General features: G+C 49.8%; 1 protein-coding gene and 1 long non-coding RNA gene across 10 annotated transcripts in view; both read right to left on the bottom strand.

Annotated features, from left to right (window-relative positions):
• The window catches only part of RIN2 (Ras and Rab interactor 2), a 196,815-nt gene that overhangs the window by 3,152 nt on the left and 171,359 nt on the right, over positions 1 to 22,304 (bottom strand). For all 9 annotated transcript variants that reach the window (XM_074347808.1, XM_074347807.1, XM_074347809.1 and 6 more), the window contains 3 exons: positions 20,732 to 21,886; positions 6,262 to 6,567; positions 4,093 to 4,224 (listed from right to left, as the gene is read on the bottom strand). In XM_074347808.1, the coding sequence (XP_074203909.1) occupies positions 4,093 to 4,224; positions 6,262 to 6,567; positions 20,732 to 21,886 (1,593 nt within the window). The remainder of the gene's footprint in view (positions 1 to 4,092; positions 4,225 to 6,261; positions 6,568 to 20,731; positions 21,887 to 22,304) is intronic.
• On the bottom strand, positions 8,424 to 15,366 carry LOC141574095 (uncharacterized). Its single transcript, XR_012500764.1, has 2 exons — positions 14,645 to 15,366; positions 8,424 to 9,512 (listed from the first exon to the last, which is right to left on the bottom strand). It is a non-coding gene; the product is annotated as an uncharacterized LOC141574095 (long non-coding RNA).

Raw genomic sequence — 22,304 nt, forward strand, 5'->3', positions numbered from 1 at the left:
ACCCTCTGGAGACAACAGTTAGGGGACAGCAGAGTTGGGGCCCAGGCCTTGCTTTTTCTCCGTCTCTCCTCACGCGTCTCCTGGAGGGACCACAGAAGCGCGTGTCCGAGGCACGCCCCCCATTCGTCCATTCCTGCATCCGTCCCCAGGAACGGCTGACCCCGGCCTGCGCCACCGCTGGGGCCCTGGGGGCTGGGCTGGGCTGAGCACACCTGTTCTCACTGACGGAACTTCCATTCCAGTGGGCGAGGCACACAGCATCTCTACTATTTAAGTGCAACTGTGAAAATGTTTTGCCAGAAAAGGTCAGGGTGTTGGGGGTGGACGGAGGTGAGGAGGTGGCGGAGGACTGCGGGGTCCATCGCTCCGAGGCCAGAACCCTTTCTTTGAGGAACGGGAGTCCACATGCCTCCCGGCAATGCTTGCTTCGAGGGTTTTCTTTTAGGGACTAATATTTTCTCAATTTTAAGTCAACCATATACTTTGAAAGACGGACACAATCTGCAAGCGCTCACAATACTGGCGGGTCTCCAAAATCACTTCCCCCTCCTGATTTCCTCCCTCCCCTTCCTTGGCTGGGGACTAACATAACACGACACTTGAGGAAAAATAATTTACAGGGAAAAGCAAGTGGTGAGCCTTTGACGGTGCATTTAGGAATGATTTCTTAAGTTTGGGGGAGTGTTTACAAGACTTACAACACTCTGACCAGGCATATAAACGTGTTCACAGTGTAGTCCTAAACTATAAAAAGTACAAGTTTTTAGGTGGAACTTGTATACGCCACACTGGAGAACCACTAGGGGGCGCCCCAAATGTTTATTAAAAATTCCCTAATTGGGCGAAAGCACGTTGTCAACTGAGACGTTCTTTGTCCAAATACCTCCTGGATTTCTACTGTGAGCTGAAGCCAGGTACAGAGCAGGGGGTGGGCTTGAAAGAAGCAGAATCTGAGTCTTTGCTCTACTGAAGTTTATAAATGTATTAAAGCAAACAAACATTGGTGGTTTATTCATGCAGCGACCAGAAGCTAGTTGTGGTTTAATGAGTTTTGTGTGCAAGTATCACTTTCACGGCCAAAGAATTTAGCTGCCAAAGCAAGACCCCGGAGAGCGCTCTCTGGTCAGCAAGTGACAACGTTCAAGGTGGGAAGTTGTCCACAACCCGAATGCCCCCCACCCCTGCCCCGAGAATCGCACTGGACGCACGAGAAAGAAACATGCTTTTGTGGTTTCCAGGTCCCTGGTGGAAATCTGGGGGCTAGTTTTCACTGAGCGGTGCACTTTCCATGAACACATCACATGTCAGGCTTTTTTTTTTGATGGAGGTACTGGGGGTTGAACCCAGGATCTCATGCATGCTAAGCGTGCGCTCTACCACTGGGCTGTATCCTCCCCCTGGGCTTTTTGTTAAGAGTCATTTGAATAGTTTACCAGCTCCACCGCCTGGGTGTAATTCCCAAGGCAGCCCCCACTGTATGTAGTACGGAGTTTTGAGTGGCTGATTTTGTACTAAATATTTGCCTCATGAACAAATCAGATGATTAAATGTGAAAACTCAGCGGTATGGAATTTAAACGCTACACAGAGGATTTCAGGAGGACTTGATGTGGACTTCAGTATTCAAGAGAGGCTTGTGGAGGTGTCAGTACTGGAGAGGGGATTTGGAGGGACAGTGACGGCCGAGTCTGGGAGGCAGCTGTTTCCTTTGGACGTCAAATTTTAGACTCCATGGCTCACGGTTCAGGCCATTAAGGGGAAAACTCAAAATGCTGGAAGCACAAAACTGACCACACTTTGAAACATGTGGATGTAATTAGGGGAAGGTTTAAATTTCAGCAAAACTACAACCCTGCCATAAGGGCTGTGCACGTAAAAGGTTTTCTATGACGCCTTTTCCGTAAATGAAACTACCTGCTTAAACAGCAGAAAACAGATGTGGGCTGCGGTCCCGCAAACCGAAGAGCGCTTTGGGCAGCAGGCAGGCTGCAAGGCTGGGAGAGCGGCGGAGCAGAGATGAACCCAGGACCTTGTGCTCGCTAAGAGTGGGCTCTACCACTGAGCTCTACCCTCCCCCGGGTCCTTGTCTTTCTCTCTGATTCCCAGACGTGACAACAGCCACCTGCCCATCTGTCACCATCACGCCCAGGGCAGTGCTAGGCTCTGGGGAAACGCTGGAAAAGGTGGCAGGAAGTGGCCGTCTCGATCCTCAGGCCACATGATGTAAGCATATGTCTGTCCCAAGTACACGCTGTCAGCAACAGAACGGTAATTTTCTGAGTGAAACTGGCATGCACTTTCCCCAAAGCCCCAAGAGTTCAACCTACTTATGACTAGAATTAAACATGATTGAAACTCAAAAAAACCCTTAGATGCATAAAAAATTGTAATAATAATGCAGTGGGAGAAAGGAAGACCGCAGCACGGAGTTGAATGTACGCTCCTCTTGGTCCCTGGACAAAGCCCCGTGCTTCCCTGCCCTGCCCCCTGAAGTCCCAGGGCCAGGGGTGGGGATCTGGGGGGCGGTTCCAGGCAGGGTCTGGGGGCCCAGAAGGTCTGGCCCCAGTGTTGTGAATATTAATGAGGGGAGATTAAAGGGGGGGGGGCGGGAGAGAGGTAAAAGGATGGAGAGGCTCACTCACAGAATGGAAAGACAGTCATCAAGGATTCCGAGTCAGTGTCCTCCCTACAGGGCGGAAGGGGGACCTCGGGGCCCAGGAGGACCGATCCTCTGGAAGAGAGCCAAGCCCTGAGGACCTAGGGAACTAAGGGACACGCTCCAGGGGTGACAGTGCGTTGAAGTTTCCTCCAGGGAAAATCCCAGGATGATGCATTCCCTGGGGGGACCCCATTGCCGTGGATCTTTTTACTCAAGCCCAGACTAAAACTCACTGGAGAAAAATAAATTATGCAACAATTCACTCGGGGTCTATCTGGGCTCTGACGGGAACACACGGACAGGGACAGTCAGGATGCACGAGGCAATGGCTCCAATCTCTTCCCCTTGAAGAAGACAAGCTCGCACAAGAGCCCCAGTTATTTCTGCTCTTCAAGCCTGCGCACCACAGTGACAAACACCCCAGCGATTCCTGAGATAAAATTCCTAACTGGTGCGTAAGGAGGGGATTCTCTGTGAAGACATGTCGGGGGCAAGCAGACACAGGAAGGAAAGCCGACCGACAGTGAAAGCACCCTGCCCAGATCTCGCTCCGCGGCAGGGTCACCTGAACAACGGGCAGAAGCTACCTTTTAAACAGAAAAGAAAACCAATGCTGTTTTCATCTCGAAAACCAAACGTCAAAAATAAAGATGAAAACAAAAGACAGGCCTTCACCATTCTTCTGACAGTGGAAATACTCTCCAATGAGAGTTTACGGCTTCCTCTTGGAATCAAAGAAACCATTTCTTTTTAAAAATGGCATTTAGTTTATTCTGTGGAATGGTAGTTTTTGTACTGCAATTAACCAATCTCGGCAGAGTATAATGATGGCAGGGTTACATTTTTTGCGTGTTTTTCTGACTTTCCCAAATTTTCTACAATGAATATGGTTTGCTTTTGTAATCTGAAGAAAGTCAGCACCTTCTTATAAATGGATAAAATTAAAAGGCCATTAACCCTTAAGATGCCAAGAGGGGGAGGAAATAAACTAGGAGTTGGCGATTAGCAGATACACACTACTGTGCATAAAACAGATAAACAACATGGTCCCACTGTTCAGCTCAGGGAACTATAGTCAACATCTTGTACTAACCTATAATGAAACAATATGAAAAGGAATATATATGTGTGTGTAACTGAATCACTCTGCTGTACACCAGATAAATCGAATATAGTTCAGTTAAAAAATAAAACACCCACATGATGCTGAATGGCATGGGGTTTTACTTTGGGGGGATGAAAATGTTTTGGTACTAAACAGAGGTGGAAGGTAGCTCGAAACTGTGAGTGGACTAAATGCTATTGAATTGTTTACTTTAAAATGGTTAAGTTTATGTTATATAAACTTCACCTCAATTAAAAAAGAAAAAAGAAAAAGTAAAAGAAACTGACAGAAAGCACGCAGCTCCCCCCGCTTCTATGAGAGCCAGTTACCTTCCCCGTGGAGCAGCGATGGGTCCAGGAGCTCCATCATGTACTCGACCTCGGTGTCCAGCTCCAGCATGTCGCACTGAGCTATGACGTAGGTCAGGACCGGCAGAAAGTCGTCAGCTCCGTACATCCTCCCTGGGGGCGGGAAGGGGGAGACAGGACAATTTCTACCCATCTTTCTTTCATATCCTCCTTGCTGCTTTTATTAGACAGCGAGGAGTCATGCTGGGGAAATGTGCTATTTATAAACGGAGGTGGGTGTTTCTGGAATTCTCTGTGTCCCACGCCCCTTCCCACTGCTCCTGGCAGGGACCAACCCTAACTCGAAATTTCAGAACGAATGCCTGAGTCAATGAACACAGGGAAGATTTTTCTCCCCATTTTTGCGAATTGCACCAACTTTTGCAATAGAACAAGAGTACTTTTAAATAGTTTAACTTTTCAGCAAGTGATGTGATAAAACACTTGCAAAGTGTCTACTTATTGTGTTAATCCTTTGTGTCCTGTTTCCTTTTGTTTCCTGTGCAAATTAATTATAAACAGATCGGGGAGGCCATAACTCTGTGGTAGAGCGTGTACTTAGCATGCATGAGGTCCTGGGTTCAATCCCCAGCACTTCCATTAAAACAAACAAACAAACCCTAATCACCTCCCCCCTCAAAAAAATAATAAAAAATAAGATTTAAAAAATTTATTATAAACATAATGACAGGACCAAACTCAATCAAGGAATAACCTGTTCCTTCTCTGTCTTCAAGATGAGCACACATTTAATTTACTTAAATGTGTTAATTCAGCATACGTTGAATAGATGCATACAATGAACATATGGCAAAAAATGTCTGGTCCTTGCTGCTATTATAACAGAGATTCTTAGCTAGGGGTGATTTTGCCCCCCGGGGAATCTGGCACTGTCTGGAGACATTTTTCATTGTCATGACTGAAGGGTGGGCGTGCTCGTGGCATCCAAATGCCGATAAACTTCCTACGGGAGGTAGGACGGCCCCACCACAAAGAATCCTCCGGTTTTAATGTCACTAGTGCTGAGGTTGAGAAGTGTGCTTCAGAAGGACACAATCCTGTACAGACGTAATTTTGGAGGCTTTACAAATGATTTTGTGAACCACAGAAAATACATCTCTTGTATGTGAAGTAGGTGTCACATCTCAGAGGCAATGTTCATCTGCTATTATGAGCAGCCCAAGAGCTCAGGTCTTTTTCTTGTTTTTAATTTCTTTTAATCTTTTTTTGGGGGGGAGGTAACCCAATTTATTATTATTATTTTTAAATGGAGGTACTGGGGATTAAACCCAGGACTTCCTGCATGCTAAACACGTGCTCTGCCCCTGAGCTACACCTCCACCCAGAGCTCACATCTTAATGTCTCTGTTCCATGATCTGCAAAGTGCCCGCACATGACTACCTACTTCAGCAGTGGTTAACAGAGCCTGTGTTTTCCCTCTGTTGCTTCTCCATCAAGCAATTTCAGAGGAAAAGTTGGAATCATGTATGGAATTAAAAAGGCTCACCCGAGCCCCGGCACATCGCAAGGCTGATCACTACCCATGAATCATGGGAACCCCTGCCTCTACAAGAAGCAGCACAGGGGAAACCCAAGAGCTGACTCCCTGCTCTGAAATGTACGTGAACTCCCATCACATTGCTTCAGCTTGTAGCCAAGAAGCCACAGCCAGTGACACGGCTGCAATGAAGCCACGTCATAGCCGAGCGCTCCAAGTTTCTGACAAATGCCGCAAATCGCTGACACAAACCCTCATGGGCCAATGACAAGAGTAAGCACTAATGTTCATGCACATGCACTGAAGAAGGACAGGGTTACACCCACCAGAGGTGCAGAAACGGCAGCTGGGGAGGTTGATGAAGGGGGCCAAGTCCCACACTTAACTAACCCGTGCACAGAGCTTGGACTGGAACTCAGACTCCAGGGACTGAATCTGTACCCACTCCCTGGGACTAAATCTTCTTAAAATTGGCATCGTACAACATTGCTGTTGCCCTCCCGCGCTTACTTTCTTCGTGCGGTTACTCTGTTGCATGCTGACTAATTTGCCAGAGGCCGGAGTACACAGTGTTTTTGTGAGCCCCCGGGTGGAGAGGAGGAGAGAGGCAGAAAGCGAGCATCTGGGAGCCAGGAAGCCCGACCCGCATCACCTGAGTTGTTCTCCATGACGGTGTAGATGAGCTTGCAGACCCGCAGCAGCAGCATGACTTTCTTTTCTGGTGAATACATCTTCTGCATGGTCATGAACTTGACTTTGATTTTCTCCACATCCACCAAGTCAGGGGTGGGGGCGAAGACGCCCAGCTCCTGGGGGTTCCTCTGCCGCACCAGCTGCAGGTTCTCCTTGAGCTGTTTCCACGAGCCGTCGGCCACGTGGAAGTCCTTCAGCATGGCCTCGACGTGGCCCTTCAGGGGCTTCAAGATGCACTTGTGCATGGCTTTCTCCAACACCACATCTGCCAAAGGAAGCGCAGCTATGTGACCATGGTCCGCAGAAAGGAGAAATGCAAGGTCTGCTTTCTCGGAACGGACACCTCCAACCCCGCCCGCTGGTTAGAAGGCAGACACGTCCCAACTTCGCACTCAACCCACCGAATTTAGCACCAACTCACGCACCAACATTTTTTTTTTCTGTAAAGCCAGGAAGAGTGACTCTTCCCTAATGAAGTGTTCCAGTCTCCCTTGCACACAATCAGTACAATGGAACATATTTTTTTAACAACTTCTACACCCCCACACCGTTAAACACAGCTGAATATTCTCGAAGACGTTCTTTTGACCTCGCCCTTCCATTGAGGATCCACCTGACAGATAAGCAACTATGTTAAAGGCAGGGTTTTTTAACAGCAAGGGATCCAGGTCCCTTAAAACATTTCCTGGGGCGGGGGGACAACTAAATATACATGCTATCTTGGATTGGATTCTGGACCAAAAATAAGTCTTTATTTCATTTGCCAAAAAGGGCATGAGTGGGATATTAGATGAGATTTGAATAAAGCCTGCAGGTTAGGTAATCCTGTTTGCACTGAAGCAGTGTTAATTTTACTGCAATTCTGTAACACAATGGCCCTGTTTTCAGGAAGTTCACACTGAGTATTTAGGGATAAAGGGACACAGTGCCTGCAAGTAGCTCAGAAAAAAAGAAAGAGGTGTGTGCGCGTGTGTATGCACTCGCATGTGTATGCACTCGCGTGTGCATGCGTGTTCCTGTGTGCGTGTAAACAGAGAAAGACAAGGGGTGAAGCAAGCTGGGCAAAGCACTAACACTGGGGACTCTGAGTAAAGGGCAGACATGGTTTCTTCATACCCTTTTTTGCAAATTTTCTCTACATCTGAAATGATTTCAAAACAAACATTGAAGAAGTCCTGAAGCGTGTCTCTGCTCAGAGCGAGGAGGCACCCCCAGGTGTGGGAGGCCTTACTGTCCCCTTTTCCTCTGCATGGTTTTGCCCAGGGAGTAGCTCACGCAGCTGACAGCACAGTGACTGGGACCGTGAACCTGGAGGAGGTCTGGGCTGGAGATGGTTTGCACAAAGATAAGCTCTCAGCTTCCTCAACATCAGTTTTTCCGTCTCAAATGTTTCACACGCTCATCAAAGTGACCCGGGTAACAGCCACACGGAGTATCTGACATTTGACGTCCTTTCATCTTGGAAGCCCACAGATCCGTGGGAATGGTCAAGCTCCCCCTCTGGCCTGTGGAATTCCTGACACAGCATCAGATCACATTGACTCCAAATTATCCCCGATTATTAGAAGGTCAGGGACAAGGATAAATCTAAGCCAGGCACACAGATACCAAAAAAATTGTCCCATAACCCAAAGTTCAAACTGATGCCACGAGCTGGTGCTGATCCCATGACAGCCAGCTTTCCTGGCCCAAGGTTTCCTTTGTTCCTCCACTTCCACATCTCCCATCAGGAGATCTCTTTGTTTAAATACAGGGTTTATATCACTCCAGACATTCAAGGTTGAAGCAAAAGAGGTTATTAAGTAAGTTAAAAAACAGAACATTTTCAGTTCACATCTGGGATTAAAACAAATTAGTTGGTCTGCATTGGTTCTGTCGCGTTAACAAACTTATATGAAGTCCTAGAGCATCTCTGACTTCACCCCAAACGGTCATTCTGATGAAAAGTCAGTAACAGCAATTAACACGCAGTGCTCAGCTGGGCTGGGCTTTAACTCATTATCTCATCTAATTCTTACAACAACTCTATTATTTTTGCACAATACTACTATTAGGCCCTTTTTACAGATGAGGAAACTGATAGCTAATGGTTTGCTTGAAGACGCACAACCAACCAAACTGCTTTTCATTCTTTTTTGTCTTTATTTTTTTTGTAATATTTTTGGGGGGGGTAGGTCATTAGGCTTATTTATTTATTTACTAATGGAGGTTCTGGGGATTGAACCCAGGACCTTGTGCATGCTAAGCACATGCTCTACCACTGAGCTATACCCTCCCCACAACTGCTTTTCAAAGTAAATGGTCTCTTCGTTCTAGAGTTCAAGTTCATAAACATTGACCAGTCCCTCCACCCAAAGATTCTGAAGCTGCATTCCTGGTAATCACCACTCTGTTTAAAAGGAGGCCAACAAGGGGGGCAAACATCACGTCCGTCGTGAATCAGGAACGCATGTGAATGCTGGTGGCAGCGTTATTCATAATAGCCCCAAACTGCAGACAACGCAAAGGCCCCTCCCAATGGCATGGGCGCCAGGACACATCCGCACAGTGGAATCCAGGAAATTGAATTCAGACAATGGAAGAGTCATTCCCGGGAAGAGCACGCTGCAGCTCCAGACACGGCTGGCTGAGTCTCAGAGGACAAAGAAGCCGGACACGGATGAGCGTCATCTTTGCCAAGTTCAAGAGCAGGAAGAACCAGCCTGTGACGATGGAAGCCAGGACTGGGAATAAGCGAGGCTGTGGGAGGGCACTTGTGGAGGGTGGAGACGTTCTGTGTCTGGATCTGGGTGGTGGCGACACGTGTGAAAATCGTCGCGCTGGGTAACACTTGAGAGCTGCACACTGTATGGATGTAAGTTCACCCTCAATAACCGTGTGATAAGTCAAACCCACGGAAAACACCTGCTGGAGACCAGCCTGGGATTTCCGCCTTGAACCCCAGGGGCGGCTTTTAACTTCAGAGCCAGACTGATCACCTCTGGGCCTGAGCAGTCACACAAATCACTCTGAAAGATTCTGTGCTGTGCCTGGGGGGCGGCAGCAGAAAGATGGTCGCCAGCAGGCTGAGTGGGTCCCTTGTGCAACTCACCCTTGTACCCAGGGAAGGGATTCTGGCCTTTGCACTGTACACTCCCTCAGAAACTGGTGGGACTGTGGAAGTCTTCTAGGAGGGCTGAAACCCAGGACCCACTGCTGCGTGCTCACTCCCTTAAAACCCCAAAGGAAAAAAAATTGTTTTAGTACATTTTTTAAAGGCCATAATTTAGAAATAAGAAAGACTGGTCTCTTTGCATTCTTTTTCAGAACTTAACTCCTAACCACTCCTCCCCACCCTTGCAAATCCTTAATAAACATAATGACTAGGAAAAAAGAAGTCCCCGACTGGTTCTCTCCAACAGGAAAACCAGGTCCTGCCCCCGAAGCAAGAGGGAAAAATGATTTTATGGAACAAAAGGAACAGAAAAATCTTTCAGCTCGTGGGCTAGCTCAGAATAAAAGGAAAGAGCAGACCTATCATATTGCTTGTAAATGACTACTATCTGCTATTTTCCATCATCTCTGATTGCTTTATTCATTTAAAAAAAATTTGGGGGGTAGGGAGGACGTGATTAGGTTTACTTATTTATTTTAATGGCGGTACTGGGGACTGAACCCAGGATCTCATCATGCTAAGCAGTCATTCTACCGCTGAACCACACCCTCCCCCACCTCCGGTTGCTTTAAAATCCAAGAATCCAAGAATGATACTGTTCTGCGCTCAAGATGTGAGGACATCCTCCAACAAACCCACAGAGGGAGGACTATTATCTCTTCACTTTATAGATGAGGAAACTGAACCCCAGAGAGATTGATGCCACGCAGATGGCAAGACGGGGGGCGGGGATTCATACCCAAGAACTCTGGTTGTGGCGACTGTGTCCATCTACAAACAGAGAAATAAGAAAATCCTGGAGAACTGTCTGAGCTACAGAATTCTGAGTGTTAGACACCGACTGCTAACTGAGTAACCAAATGGAAATAAAGTTTCTGAAAAAGTTTACAGAGATCTTCTCCACTGGTCCCAAAGCCCAGGGCGTGGAGTGGCCTGGGGCTCCTGCCTCAGTGTGACCTGAGACAGATTTATAAGCCGAGTTCCAGTCATTGGGCTCTAGTGCTGTGAAGCCTGCCGTCCCTTACTTCACCTCATCAGCAGCACAGATGCCAGAGAAAGTCAGACAGGAGACAGGGAACCATCACAGGACAGACCACTCATCAGCCAGGTCAGGACACTTTCTGCTCACCCACTGCCACCAAAGGGGAAGCGAGAGCCCAGAGGCGGAGGTGAAGTTCGGAGAAGGCGCGGGTCTCGGGAAGGGGTGACCAGGAGGCCGGGCAGCCAGCCCAGTTCCCTCTTTCTAAGCAACTCTGGCCATCACCATCCCTTTCTCACTGTCATTGCCTGAACTTCTGAACTGCCATCCAGTCATGGCAGAAGGAGCAGCCTGAATCCGACTGATGGTTAAAGCAAAAAGACTCTCAGTATTCTCCAAAGATTCTAACAGTATCCAGAATCTAAACAACATGCTCAAAATGTACAGGTTGCGACCTAAAGTTACAACAAAGATCCAAAGTGAGGATAGGTCCTCTGGCCTCTTGGTTTAGTCAAGTTCTAGCATCCTGATATTTTTTCAAAAAAGCAAAGTAGGAGAAATAGAAGCTCATGTCTGATGGCAAGAGGGGGGCCTTCTTTGTGGGGAACTCCCACTGTGAAATGGAAACGCTTACAATCGCTCACGCGGAGGGGCGTCTGTTAGCGCAGTCCCTGTCGTGCGGGGCCGGGCGGGTGCCCTCGCCTCGCCCTGTGATGGAGGGGCGGGTCCCCCCTCGTTCTGCAGATCCACACGAGGCTCAGAGGTCCAGTGACCTTCCCAGGACAGTGGAGAACCTGGTCGTGAAGCCAGGAGATGGCACACCAGGCCTCGCTCCAAACAGGAGGGGCAGAACGAGCTGGCTCTTTATATGCTCACCTGTCTTCCTTTGGCCGCGTAACTGGCTGATGGATCGGGACTGATGCCGACTGGGTGGCAGTGCTTTTCAAGCATGTGTACGCGCTTAATGCGTATTTGAACCAGCCTTCAGCTGACACGAGCACATGAGCCCTGTTTGTCTTCGGGGTCTCCCAAAAGCCCCCAGGGACAAAGGCTTGAGCAGCTCCCTGGGGAGGGGCGTCCGGGAGCACAGGCAGCGGACGGGGGCAGGCAGCCCAGGGCGTGCGTGCTGTCAAGCAGTCACCACCGGGAAGAGACACAGCGCAGGGCAGCCTCGGAGCTGCCCCATGTCTGCCTGGGGAGGTCTCTGCCTGAGGGCGGCTTCCTGCCGGTGGGCTGGGCATTCCCTCCCCAGCCTTTCCATCACCCCGGACCAGGGTTCCGGTGGAAATCCAGCAGGAAGGGAGTGTCCGTGGGGTGTGCATGGCAGTGTTGGGTAACCCTGCTACAGATGAAGAAACTGAGGCACAGAGGGGTTGAGGCCTGTGACCAAGCACACACAGCTGAGTGGCAGCCGGGCTGGGACTTCAGTCCAGTCTGAGCCCTGACCCTGAACCACCACTGGCTTCTGCCTCTCGGCAGGAACTGTATCCGCCCTTCTCAGCAGAGTTGAGGTGTGACCCCGGGCGGCCCCAGGAGCACCCGGCCACTCCTCTCCACTCCTCTGTACAAACTACTCATAAAGAGTAGACAGACCACACAGGGTCCCGTGGCCCCTGGGCAGATGTAAAGTCCAGATGAGTGGTTTTCTACCTTGCGGCCTTGAGAGAAGACGAGCCTCTGCCTTCTCATCTGTGAAGCGGGGCCGTTCACAGCTTCCTGATGGGGCTGCTGGGAGGACTGGCTGAGATCTACACCATGAGCACCTGACACCCAGAGAGCCGGGAAAGATCACTGACTGGCCCCCTCTGCTCCTGTTGAATGGGGACTGTGTGCCTTTGAAAAAGGACTCCAGGATTACTGATTCGGGCCTGTTGTGTTTTTTTCCTGCGCTACCTGTGGTTTACTTGGTTTGATTAATTGAAAAGCTACCTGACTGAAAACAGAGTTACCCTACCCAGCAATCCCACTCCTGGGCATACATCTGGAGAAAACTCTAATTCAAAAAGATACATGCACCTCATTGTTCATAGCAGCACTATTTACAAGAGCCAAGACATAGACAGATGACTGGATAAAGGAGATGTAGTATATTTATACAACGGAATACTACTCAGTCATAAAAAAGAAAGAAAGAATGCCATTTGCAGCAACATGGATGGACCTGGAGATCATCACGCTAAGCGAAGTAAGTCAGACAGAGAAAGACAAATGTCTCATGATATCAGTTATAGGAGGAATCTAAAAAAATGACATAAATGAATTTATTTACAAAACAGAAACAGACTCACAGACATAGGAAAGAAACTTATGGTTACCACAGGGGAAGTGGGAGGAGGGATAAATTAGGAGTTTGGGATTAGCAGATATACACTACCATATATAAAACAGATAAGCAACAAGGTCCTACTGTACAGCACAGGGAACTATATTCAATAGCCTGCAATAACCTAAATTGAAGATATACACATATGTATACGTGTATAACTGAATCACTCTGCTGTACACCAGAAACTAACACAACATTGTGAATCAACTCTACTTCAATTTTAAAAAAAGAAAGAAAAGAAAAGCCGCCTGGCTTTCTGTACAGTCTGTATCTGCAGGTTCCACATCAGGGGGTTCAACCAATCATGGATGGAAAATATTCTGGAAATAATAATTCCAGGGAATTCCAAAAGGCAAAACTTGAATTTGCTGCCCACAGCCTCCTATGTACACAGCATTTACAGTGCACTGGGCACTATAAGTGATCTGGAGATGATCGAAAGTGAAGGGGAGGGTGTGAGTAGGTGATATGCAAACACTGCATCACTTTATACAAGGGACTTGAGCATCCATGGACTCCAGTATCCGTGAAGGGTCCTGGAGCCCCCCTCCCCTGGCAAATACCCAAGGATTCCTGTACATCTTTTTCCCGCCTGTCTTCTTACTCTTCCTCAGCCCCTCCCACCCGAAGGTACAAAGAAGATCTGAGCCTTGGGGTTTTCCTGCCCTGAAACTCCCAGTGTTTTGTCACAACCTCATTCTGTCCCCGCCACACAGCTCAAAACCACAGATGAGCTGAGCATCTAGGGCAGCTGTATGTCTTTAAGAGCGACAGGAACAGAGAGCCCCCCGCCCCATTTCAGAAGAGCAAACGTGTGGGTGGATTCGGGTCACTGCCAGCGGTTTTTGGCCCACTGACTGGGGAGGCCCGGGACACACTGCTGTCCTTGCTCCATGTCCGCCCACTCCAGGCTCCTGGTACCCTGGCTCACCATGCTGATCACAGGCGGTGTTGGCCAGCATCTGATTTGATGGCTTTGGTACCTGGGCTAGAGAGCCTGTTCAAGAGTCTGACTCTTACCCTGCCTGGGGTCATCTTTCTAAAGTGCCCTCCACCACCTTGAAGACTCAGGCGGCTCCGGATATGCCCCTGCCCTGCCCTGCCCTGCCCTGCCCTCCATCCCTTCTTCCCACCACATCCCTATAAACAAACAGCCTATGCTTTCGCTGAAGCCAACAGGAAGCAATCATCTGTGCCTCTGTGCCTTTCCACACGCTGCTCCCTGTGTCTGGTGGGCTGCTCGCCTTTCCCGACGGGGATTCCCAGGGAACCCTTGTCTGCCTGTCCTCCCTCACGGCTGGCTTCCCCATCCCTGCATCCTCGGGGTTCTTTGCTGCATCTGCCGTGCACAGGGCAAACCTGACTGCTCTCCTCGAGAAGCCGTCTGCACACCAGACTTTGGGGGAGTCACCTGAGCTGTCTGCAGCCCTGAGCCTGAGGCCCATACGTAGCATGTGCTCTAGAAGCAACTTCCGAATTGAACTGAAAATCCTTCCTTCGTGTGGTTACATGAGTATCATGTTTCTCCTCCTTACCCGTGCAAAATACAGAAAGTGTGAGTCTAGTGACGAGCGCATCGCCCAGGTGTGGGGCAGCTGGCAGAGGCCCCTGCAGGGATGTCCTGTGACCTGGGTTTGCTTAAGCACTGCCAGCAGTGCAGGCTTCGGCCCTTCAGTAGCAAATAATAAATGATGCCTTAGCACTGGAAGGAAGAGCCCACCAGCCCAGCAGAGGCGACACCAAAATAAAAATAACAGGCACTGGGGTGGTGATTACTCACTTCTATTTCTGTTCAGTTTGGAGGGCTTCAAGGAAGGGCATTTCACGGAAAAGCATACACTACATTCATAGGACACCTTATGTTTGAAAAGCGGCAGACTTACTTCAGTGCCCTCTGGTAAACGGCTGATAAAACTGAAGGCAGTGGAAAGAGACCAATCTTCCTTACAGAAAAATTCTACATAATTTATGTAGATCTCCTGGCCTCGGGGAGGTGGTGCTTAATTCTACCCTCATCCCTGGAGTGTGACTGGCATGTAGTGGCTTGCTTCCGAAGAACAGAACAGAGTACGTTTTTATAGGGCAGAAACCTGGCAAGCTCAACCTTGGGCTGGAGATCCAGGGCAACACCGTCACTGAGTCACGTGGACGGCAGGGCTCTCTGGCGTGGGGTGACTTCACCACGTGCAGGGGTGGCCGCCACGGGGGGCGCAGGAAAAGCCACCACACGAGCTGGCTTGAGTCCTCCTTGCATCCTGGCCTGCCCTTGCTCGGCTTTGTTTCCACATCTGTAAAAGCGAGGATACTAAACAGGGCCTCCCCAGGCATTAGGGGATTTATGCATCAGTGTTCCCGGAACCACTGCAGGGGCTGTCAGGCGTCTCGACTGAAAACAGGACGCATTTAATATGTACTCTGACTCGCCAGAGGAGGTGGGCGGTGACTTCTGGCTTCTGAAAGAAGCCCCTGAGCCTGGATGGTAAGTGAGAACCTCCCAGGTGGATGCTGTGTCTGCGCGGGAGCAGGGCTGTGCCTGCCGGACGTGGTCCCTGTTGGGAGACCAGGCCAGTGCGGCAAGGCTGTGCGTGCGGCTGGGACGAGGGCTCCTCTACCTGGTGCCGGCCTCGCCAATACAGCCAATCAGAGGCTTCCTTTGAGACGCTGGCCTCGCCAAGTCAGCCAATCACAGGGGTCCTTGGGGATGCTGGCCTCGCCAAACAGCCAATCAGAGCCGTCCTTTTGTCGAGCGTAGAGTGATGTAAATCTCTTCAGAATCCGATTCCCACGCTTCCAGTCAGTGTGGCCCTTCAGGTGCGCCTCGGGTCACGCTCTCAATTGCCACGTGGCTTCCTCTCGTTTCCTGTCCAGGAGGTGCTTATCTCTCTCAAGTTGGAAGATTCTAGGAACACAGTCAGAAAACACCCTAGCGCAGGTGTCTTCGTGTGCCTCCTCGTGCACCCGCACCACCCGCCGCCCACCTTGTGAATTCCGGAGCCTACGGCTCCCTGGCTCAGGGCGTCACGGAGTCGGGACGCCGGGCCGGAGAGTCTTAACTCCAGGGCTGTGACCCTTCTTTTGATTGACGTAACATAATGAACCCAATGATGGCGCCCTGAAGTAAAAATTATACCACAAATGATGCCCCCTGGGGAAAGAAGGGCTTCTTGCTGTAGGCTTCTATTTAAACTAATTTTCAAAAACAATATATACGCTGTAAGAGGTCGAGCTTTCTCCTCCCCCCACCCCTGTTAACATTCAAGGAGGTTCACTCCTTCCAGGTGATCAGAAGGCAGAGTCAAGGTTTTAGTCTCAACTCCGCACCTTTCCGGCTACAACTTTCAGAACTCTTTATCAAAAAAAAAAAAAAAAAAAAAAAAGAAAAAGAAAAGAAAAAAAATCAGGTAATATAATAACTGAAGGGTTTAAACGAAACTATGAATTAAAAATTATAAGCAAATCACACTGGATCTTGAAGCTTGAGTCAGACTTGAATGCTCATTAAAAAAAAAAAAAAAGACCTGAAGCAAAGTAGTTGTGACTCTTTTAATGCCTACGGAATGACCTCAAACCCCCTTTCTTATTCACGCTACGCTCTCTGGTGTCTAACCACATTTCAGTATCATTTCTCTATTAAAAAAATAAAACTCCCATACATGTACACTGACATCCTCTTTGAAATATGTAGGAATTGAGTTTGAGGATACTTTTTCTTCAAACAATTAAAATACTCTTCAGAGGAAATACACATTTTGATGGCAATTAAGGAAAGCAAAACAGTATCGTCTTGTTTTTCACTGACTTTCAGGAATATGGACGGCTGGCTTCTTTGTATCTTTGTTGATAGTCTGTGGTGGGCAGTTTGGATGAAACAGAACATGTGGGATTACTAACAAGCTTGGAGTTGGAAAGATTTTGCTTTTCTTGAAAAAAGACTTGAAAATAGAGGGCTTTTCCCAAGATTAATATCAAATCAGAAGTTTTTGGAATAAAAATTTGCTTGAATAAAATAAAAAACACTAACCACAAGGATGCGATCAGTTCTGCGAAGTGTAGACTTCACTACCAGAAAGTCTGGATGAATTTCTCCCACCGGCTGAAAGGGACTGAAGCAAGAGTGCAGTGATGTGAGAACCCACCAATGAGGGACACATGTCGGGACCAGGAGTGATGCTGCACTTGTCTGCACCTTGGAGGGCGGGACACACCGGTGGTGAGTTTACCTCACTCTGTCGATGAAGTCACCGATCCCAGGCTTTTAAGTCGGCTGCCAAACTCTGTACATACCTTGTTAAAGCCGCCATTTGTCCCTTCATGTACCACTTTTGAGGGTGGGGGGTGGAGAGCGTCTCACCAGGGAAACACTTACATGGCCCCAGAACCCAGAGAGGGCTGGCTCCTGGGGGAACTCATCTGGTCTCATCCTCCAACCAGGAGAGCGAAGCTGATGTCAACCCACTGGCATTTATACCTGAACCCCCGAAAGGCAGGGCTGTGTGTGGAAGTACTTTAAAGAGCAGTCTAAACAGAACTCTGATTCTCCACAATTGGGCACAACCATGTAGACTGGCAGTTCTTCATTCTTGAGATGGACCGTTCATCACTGTATTCTCACCTGGAAAGTGCTGACCTCCGGGGCCGTGGCAGGAGCATTTGGACAACATGGCAGTGGGTGGGACAACATTGGCTTTTCTCTATGCAGCGGAAGAACCCCTCTCTGAAGACGACAGGTTAGCACTGTATCCATACACCAAACGCATATACACAGGCATTCACGGGGTCATTTTTCACATATGAATGATGGCTCTAATTCTATGTGGGTTAAACCAGCAAACTACCTCCTTCAAACTTCCTTGATTTCAGGATGGAATTCTGTAAGTCTAGGCTCTAAATCTGAATTCCCACCTCCCAGTGCAGAGCTCCCCTCTTCAGAAGCTGTGGGAAAGGCGGACAGGACGAGATATTTTTGAAGCAGAGAACCCCAGCTGGCATTCTTGAAGAGCTTTCCAAGCATCAGTAGACACCTGTTCACAAGAAATTTGAGGCTTGGAATTCTCGGGGTGACGTTCAAAGTGAATCACACCCTCCCAGGAAGTGAGATTGGTGGGGATGAACAGATGACCTGGAGAGTCATCTCAAGATTAGGCTCAAGACATGGGTTGAAGCTCCCTCCTTACCAGCAGCAAAGTGACCCCCTGCAAGTCACTTTACCCATCTTGGCCTCCATTCCTGAATCTGCAAAACATGAATAAAATCTACACAAATGGACCAGACTTGCGTTGGTTACGAGGCTTGAAGGAGTCACTGTATTAACAATCCTTAGTAAACTTGAGAGCCCTTCGTTTAGGAAGATGTAAAGCAGACAATTAGACTAACCCTATTTTCTTCCCAGCGTCCGACTCTAAACTTGCTCACGCACAGGCGCTGCTTTCTAATAATTAGGGCCACATCTTTCCCTCCAGCTGGGCGTGTTCAGAGTGTCTCAGGGCACCCTCTGCTCTGGCCCCCCCCTCCTCTTAATTTCAAAAGTCCAGCGCATCCACCGCACTTTCAAAACCGACTAAATGGTTTCATTGGGGAAACAAAACACATGATGAAGTGTCTGTTCTAATGCAAAAGCTTAAAAAAACCAAAACAAACCAATAAAAAAAGTGTGGCAATGCTCAGGCTGGCCACACCCACACCTCCACAGGCAGCGTCCATCTGAGCCGCCTCCACCAAGGGCCAGCCTACTCTTCCAATTCCCCTTAATTTTTCTAGTTAAAAAATTTAATTTTTAATTGAGATATAATGGACATATATCATTGTATTCATTTTAGGTGTACAACATAATTAAGCATTTTTTTCAACCCTCCTTAATTTCTGCCGAGAAAATGTGAACACGGGCGGCAGCTGGGGGCGGAGGGTAAGGTTATAAAGACACAGGCTTTGAATCAGACAGAAGGAAGTTCAGGGGGGAGGGTGTAGCTCAGTGGTAGGGCACGTGCTTAGCATGCTCGAGGTCCTGGGTTCAATCCCCAGCACCTCCGTCAAAACCAACAGCAACAACAAAAAAGATCTTAATTAAACTTACTTTGAAAAAAGAAAAGAAGGGAGTTCAAATGCTGCAGGACTAGTTCCTGGCTGGTGTGGCCCTGGGACACACGACTGCACCTGCCAGAGCCCTGCCTGGCTGCACACAGATGCCTGCTTCACAGGGCCGAGGCCGGGACCCACTGCAGGGGCTTGGACTGGCTGCCTGGATCAAACCAGGGGCTCCCCAGATGTCAGTTTCCCTTCTCATATGACCTTAGATTTTAAATTGAAAGCTGCACCCTCCTGGAACAGCAAAGTTGCCAACCTCAAATTTGTTTTTGGAGAAAATGTGACCTTGTGCTCCCAAAGCAAGCACCCTGTCTGAAGTGCACCCGCAAAGAAGCTGGCAGGAGCTTCCCGGGCCAGCACTTGGGTTGGTGCTCCCAGCGCCAGCGGGGAAGGCAGGGAAGGCTCCTTCCCCGGGGAGGAGCCCCATCTCCGTGGGCTGGTTGGCGCTGAAGCCACATAGCGCAGGGCTGACATCAGCGCCCGCCTGGCTCGCCCCCGGGCGCTCCCAGAGGAAGCTGCTCCTGTAGGTTTGGGGTCTGAGCGGGTCTCCCCAAGAGGCAGGCTCTGGGGGACAGGGACTCAGGTGGCCTGTGTGGCTGCTCTGTCTTCCCGAAGGCTTTTCCGTCTCTGAGGCACCTCACGGGGCACATTTCTTCCAGCTGACCCGTCATCAGCCTCCCCGCTCTGACCACGCCCCGTGGGCCCAGGGACAAGCCACAGGGAAACAAACAAGGCTTTGATTCCTTTGTGAGAAAATCAAAGAACTGCGAAACTCACTTAAAGGAGAGAGACAGAGACAGAGAGACAGAGAGACAGCACTCTGACCACACACTGTTTACTACTTTCGACAAACAGACCCAATCGGAAAGAAGAACTGTGGGGTTTGCTTTATGAAACTGCCTGGATTACTGTTTGGTAGCTGGTTTGGCTGCTGCTACCCAGCGGAGGAGGGCTCTGAAATGAGCCTTTCAGAGTCAACCTTCTTAAAAAAAAAAAAAAAAAAAATCCCTGAACACTCTCGCCCTGGAAAAAAAGACAGCTTGCCAAATTCAATTTTCCCTTGGCCAAAGTAACTATCAGCAACTCAGTCCTCCAATGAGGCTATAGAGGAATTATTTCCCCCTGACTTCAGAGCAAACACCTTTCATGTGACCTCCAAACACGTTACTTATTTTAAAGGTACACAGACAAAACTTCTCCTTTGGATTTTTTTTTTTTTTTTTTTTTTGCTTACTCCAGAAGAGTGCTTCTTACGGAATTCTATGATTGGAAGCCAACAGGGTGGTTACCCTTTGGGGAGAAGGAGGACAGGGTGGGGGTCCCGGGGTGGGGTGCTTCCAGATGCTGGTCACGTTCTGCTGAGCGGGTGCTTGTCACACAGGCATGTTCACTATGGAAACTCGGGCAGCTGCACACCGTGAGCTCTGCACTCTTCTGAACATAAAAAGGCTACTCCCCACCCCAGCAGAGCAAACTACGGCTTCTCAGAAGATAGCAGAACACCTTTCTGTGCACACACAGCCTACGGAGACGCACCTGAGCAAGACACTCAACAGTCGTGTAACACACACAGCACGAACCGGGCCCTCAGAAGGCACACTCCACCCCTGAACGGAACCATGCTGCAGTCCCCATCAGTCGCTCCCCCAAACATACCCAAGCCTGGCCTGCGGCAGCCGAGTCAGGCACAACGTGAAGTCTACTTTAAGAAGCTGTGTTTTGGCTCGAATCAGTCCAGAGGGCGGTGCGGGCTGCTCGTTTGAACTCGGGAGAAAACTGCCCTCAGGATAACTAACGCGGGATGCACTGTCCTGCCAGGCCACAGTATATTTTATAGTAAAAAAAAAAAAAAAAAAAAAAAAAAAAAAAAGAGGCAGGTGGGCACTCACCTATTTGGTCTTCGGGGATCAGCGACTCGATGGGGGGGTCCAGCTCCGAGCTCTGGGACAGGTAGTTCTTCACCTGGGTCATGAACTGCCGGATGGTCTGCAGCAGGTCGGTGCTGGACACGTGGCACTCCTTGTTCTCCTGCAGGAAGCTCACATAGTCCTGCACCAGGCAGCCGAAGTAGGTGCGCTTGTCCCGGGCCAGCTCAGCGATCCTCCGCACCATGCGCTTCTCCGGCGTCAGGAAGGAGCTGAACACCCCGCTCATCTTGCGGAGCTGGGACTTGACGAGCCTGGGCAGCACGAAGGAGCTGTTCCTCTTCTTCTTGGACTTGATAGGGGGGGGCATGGTCTCCTGGTCACTCTCCCCCTCGTAGTCCTCCAGGCTGCTGTTGGTGTCTGCCTCATAGCCAAACAGGGGCATGCTGCGGTCCAGGTCCAGCGAGTCGGAGGAGGAAGTGGAGAGGCTCATGTCACTCAGCCTCTGTCTGCCGCCGCCGCACCACGGGGACCGGGACGAGGATGCTGAAGCGGCGGCGGGCTGGGCCCTTGTGCAATCCCCTGGGGCCGCCTCCTCCTCCTCCTCCCCTGCTGTCCGGGCTCCACCTGCGCTGCCCGCAGGGCCGGCCGCGGGCTCCGGGCGAGGCCGGCTGCCGGTCAAGGTCTTGGCGCTGCCCTCCACCTCTAGAAAAGAAGCCTGCTTCTTCAGCCGGGGTGGAGGCACGGGGGTTGGTTTCGCTCCAAGCAGAGCTACGTTCCCATGTTGGTGATGGGTGGCCGTTTCCGGCATGCTCGCCGGGGCCGCGGTCCTGGACAGCTGAGGGCTGGCGTGCAGACTATTAATAGTGGGCGGCGGGGGCCTGGGTGGGGGGGACCGGGGCCTCTCGGTGCCATTCGCGCTGGGAGTCCGGGTGCAGGGCCGCCGCGGGCCTCCGCTGAGGTCCTGACTGTGCACTTTCAAGAAGAGAGGATTAATGAAGCACAGGGCTCCGTTGGTCTGGCTGCACTCCAGCTCCGAAGGCGTCCTCGTTTTTATAGAATGCACTCCATTTATAAGGCAGAGCTGGCGGGAGGCTGGAGCGGCACCGTCTGAGCAGAGAGGCCTATGGGGAGGTGGAGGGTTTGGGGGGTTGTTGTCAGCTGGAGAGCTCCAAAAATCTGAAAGTCATTATCAGTGAACACAAGAATGTAAATACAGTGCACTTGGCTGTTCCTTACCAAAAAGCACACTTGCCTGGCAATGTGCAGCCCTGGAGGGGGAGGCGCTACACTTGAGTGTTGTGTTTTTCTTTCTTTCTTTTCCCTTTTTTTTTTTTTTTTGCTTTAACTGCATTCCTTCTTTACTGGAAAGGGGAGCAATGAGGCCAGGCCCAGCTGCGGGTTGGCAGGAAGGCTCCGGAGGCTTTTTGCCTTCAAAGCCCTGGAGATGGCTCAGCCACTGCACAGAGCGGGCCTGGCCTTTCCCCAGGTGAGGAAAAAGGAACTGGGTTGGTTACAGTGCAAACTCGGAAAAGGCCACGGGGCTCCCCACTTGCTTCACAAAGACGGAGTCTGCCGGCAAAGCAGCAGCGTCCTC

The sequence above is a fragment of the Camelus bactrianus genome, chromosome 19 (genome assembly GCF_048773025.1).
Source record: "Camelus bactrianus isolate YW-2024 breed Bactrian camel chromosome 19, ASM4877302v1, whole genome shotgun sequence".
NCBI classification, from domain to species: domain Eukaryota; kingdom Metazoa; phylum Chordata; class Mammalia; order Artiodactyla; family Camelidae; genus Camelus; species Camelus bactrianus.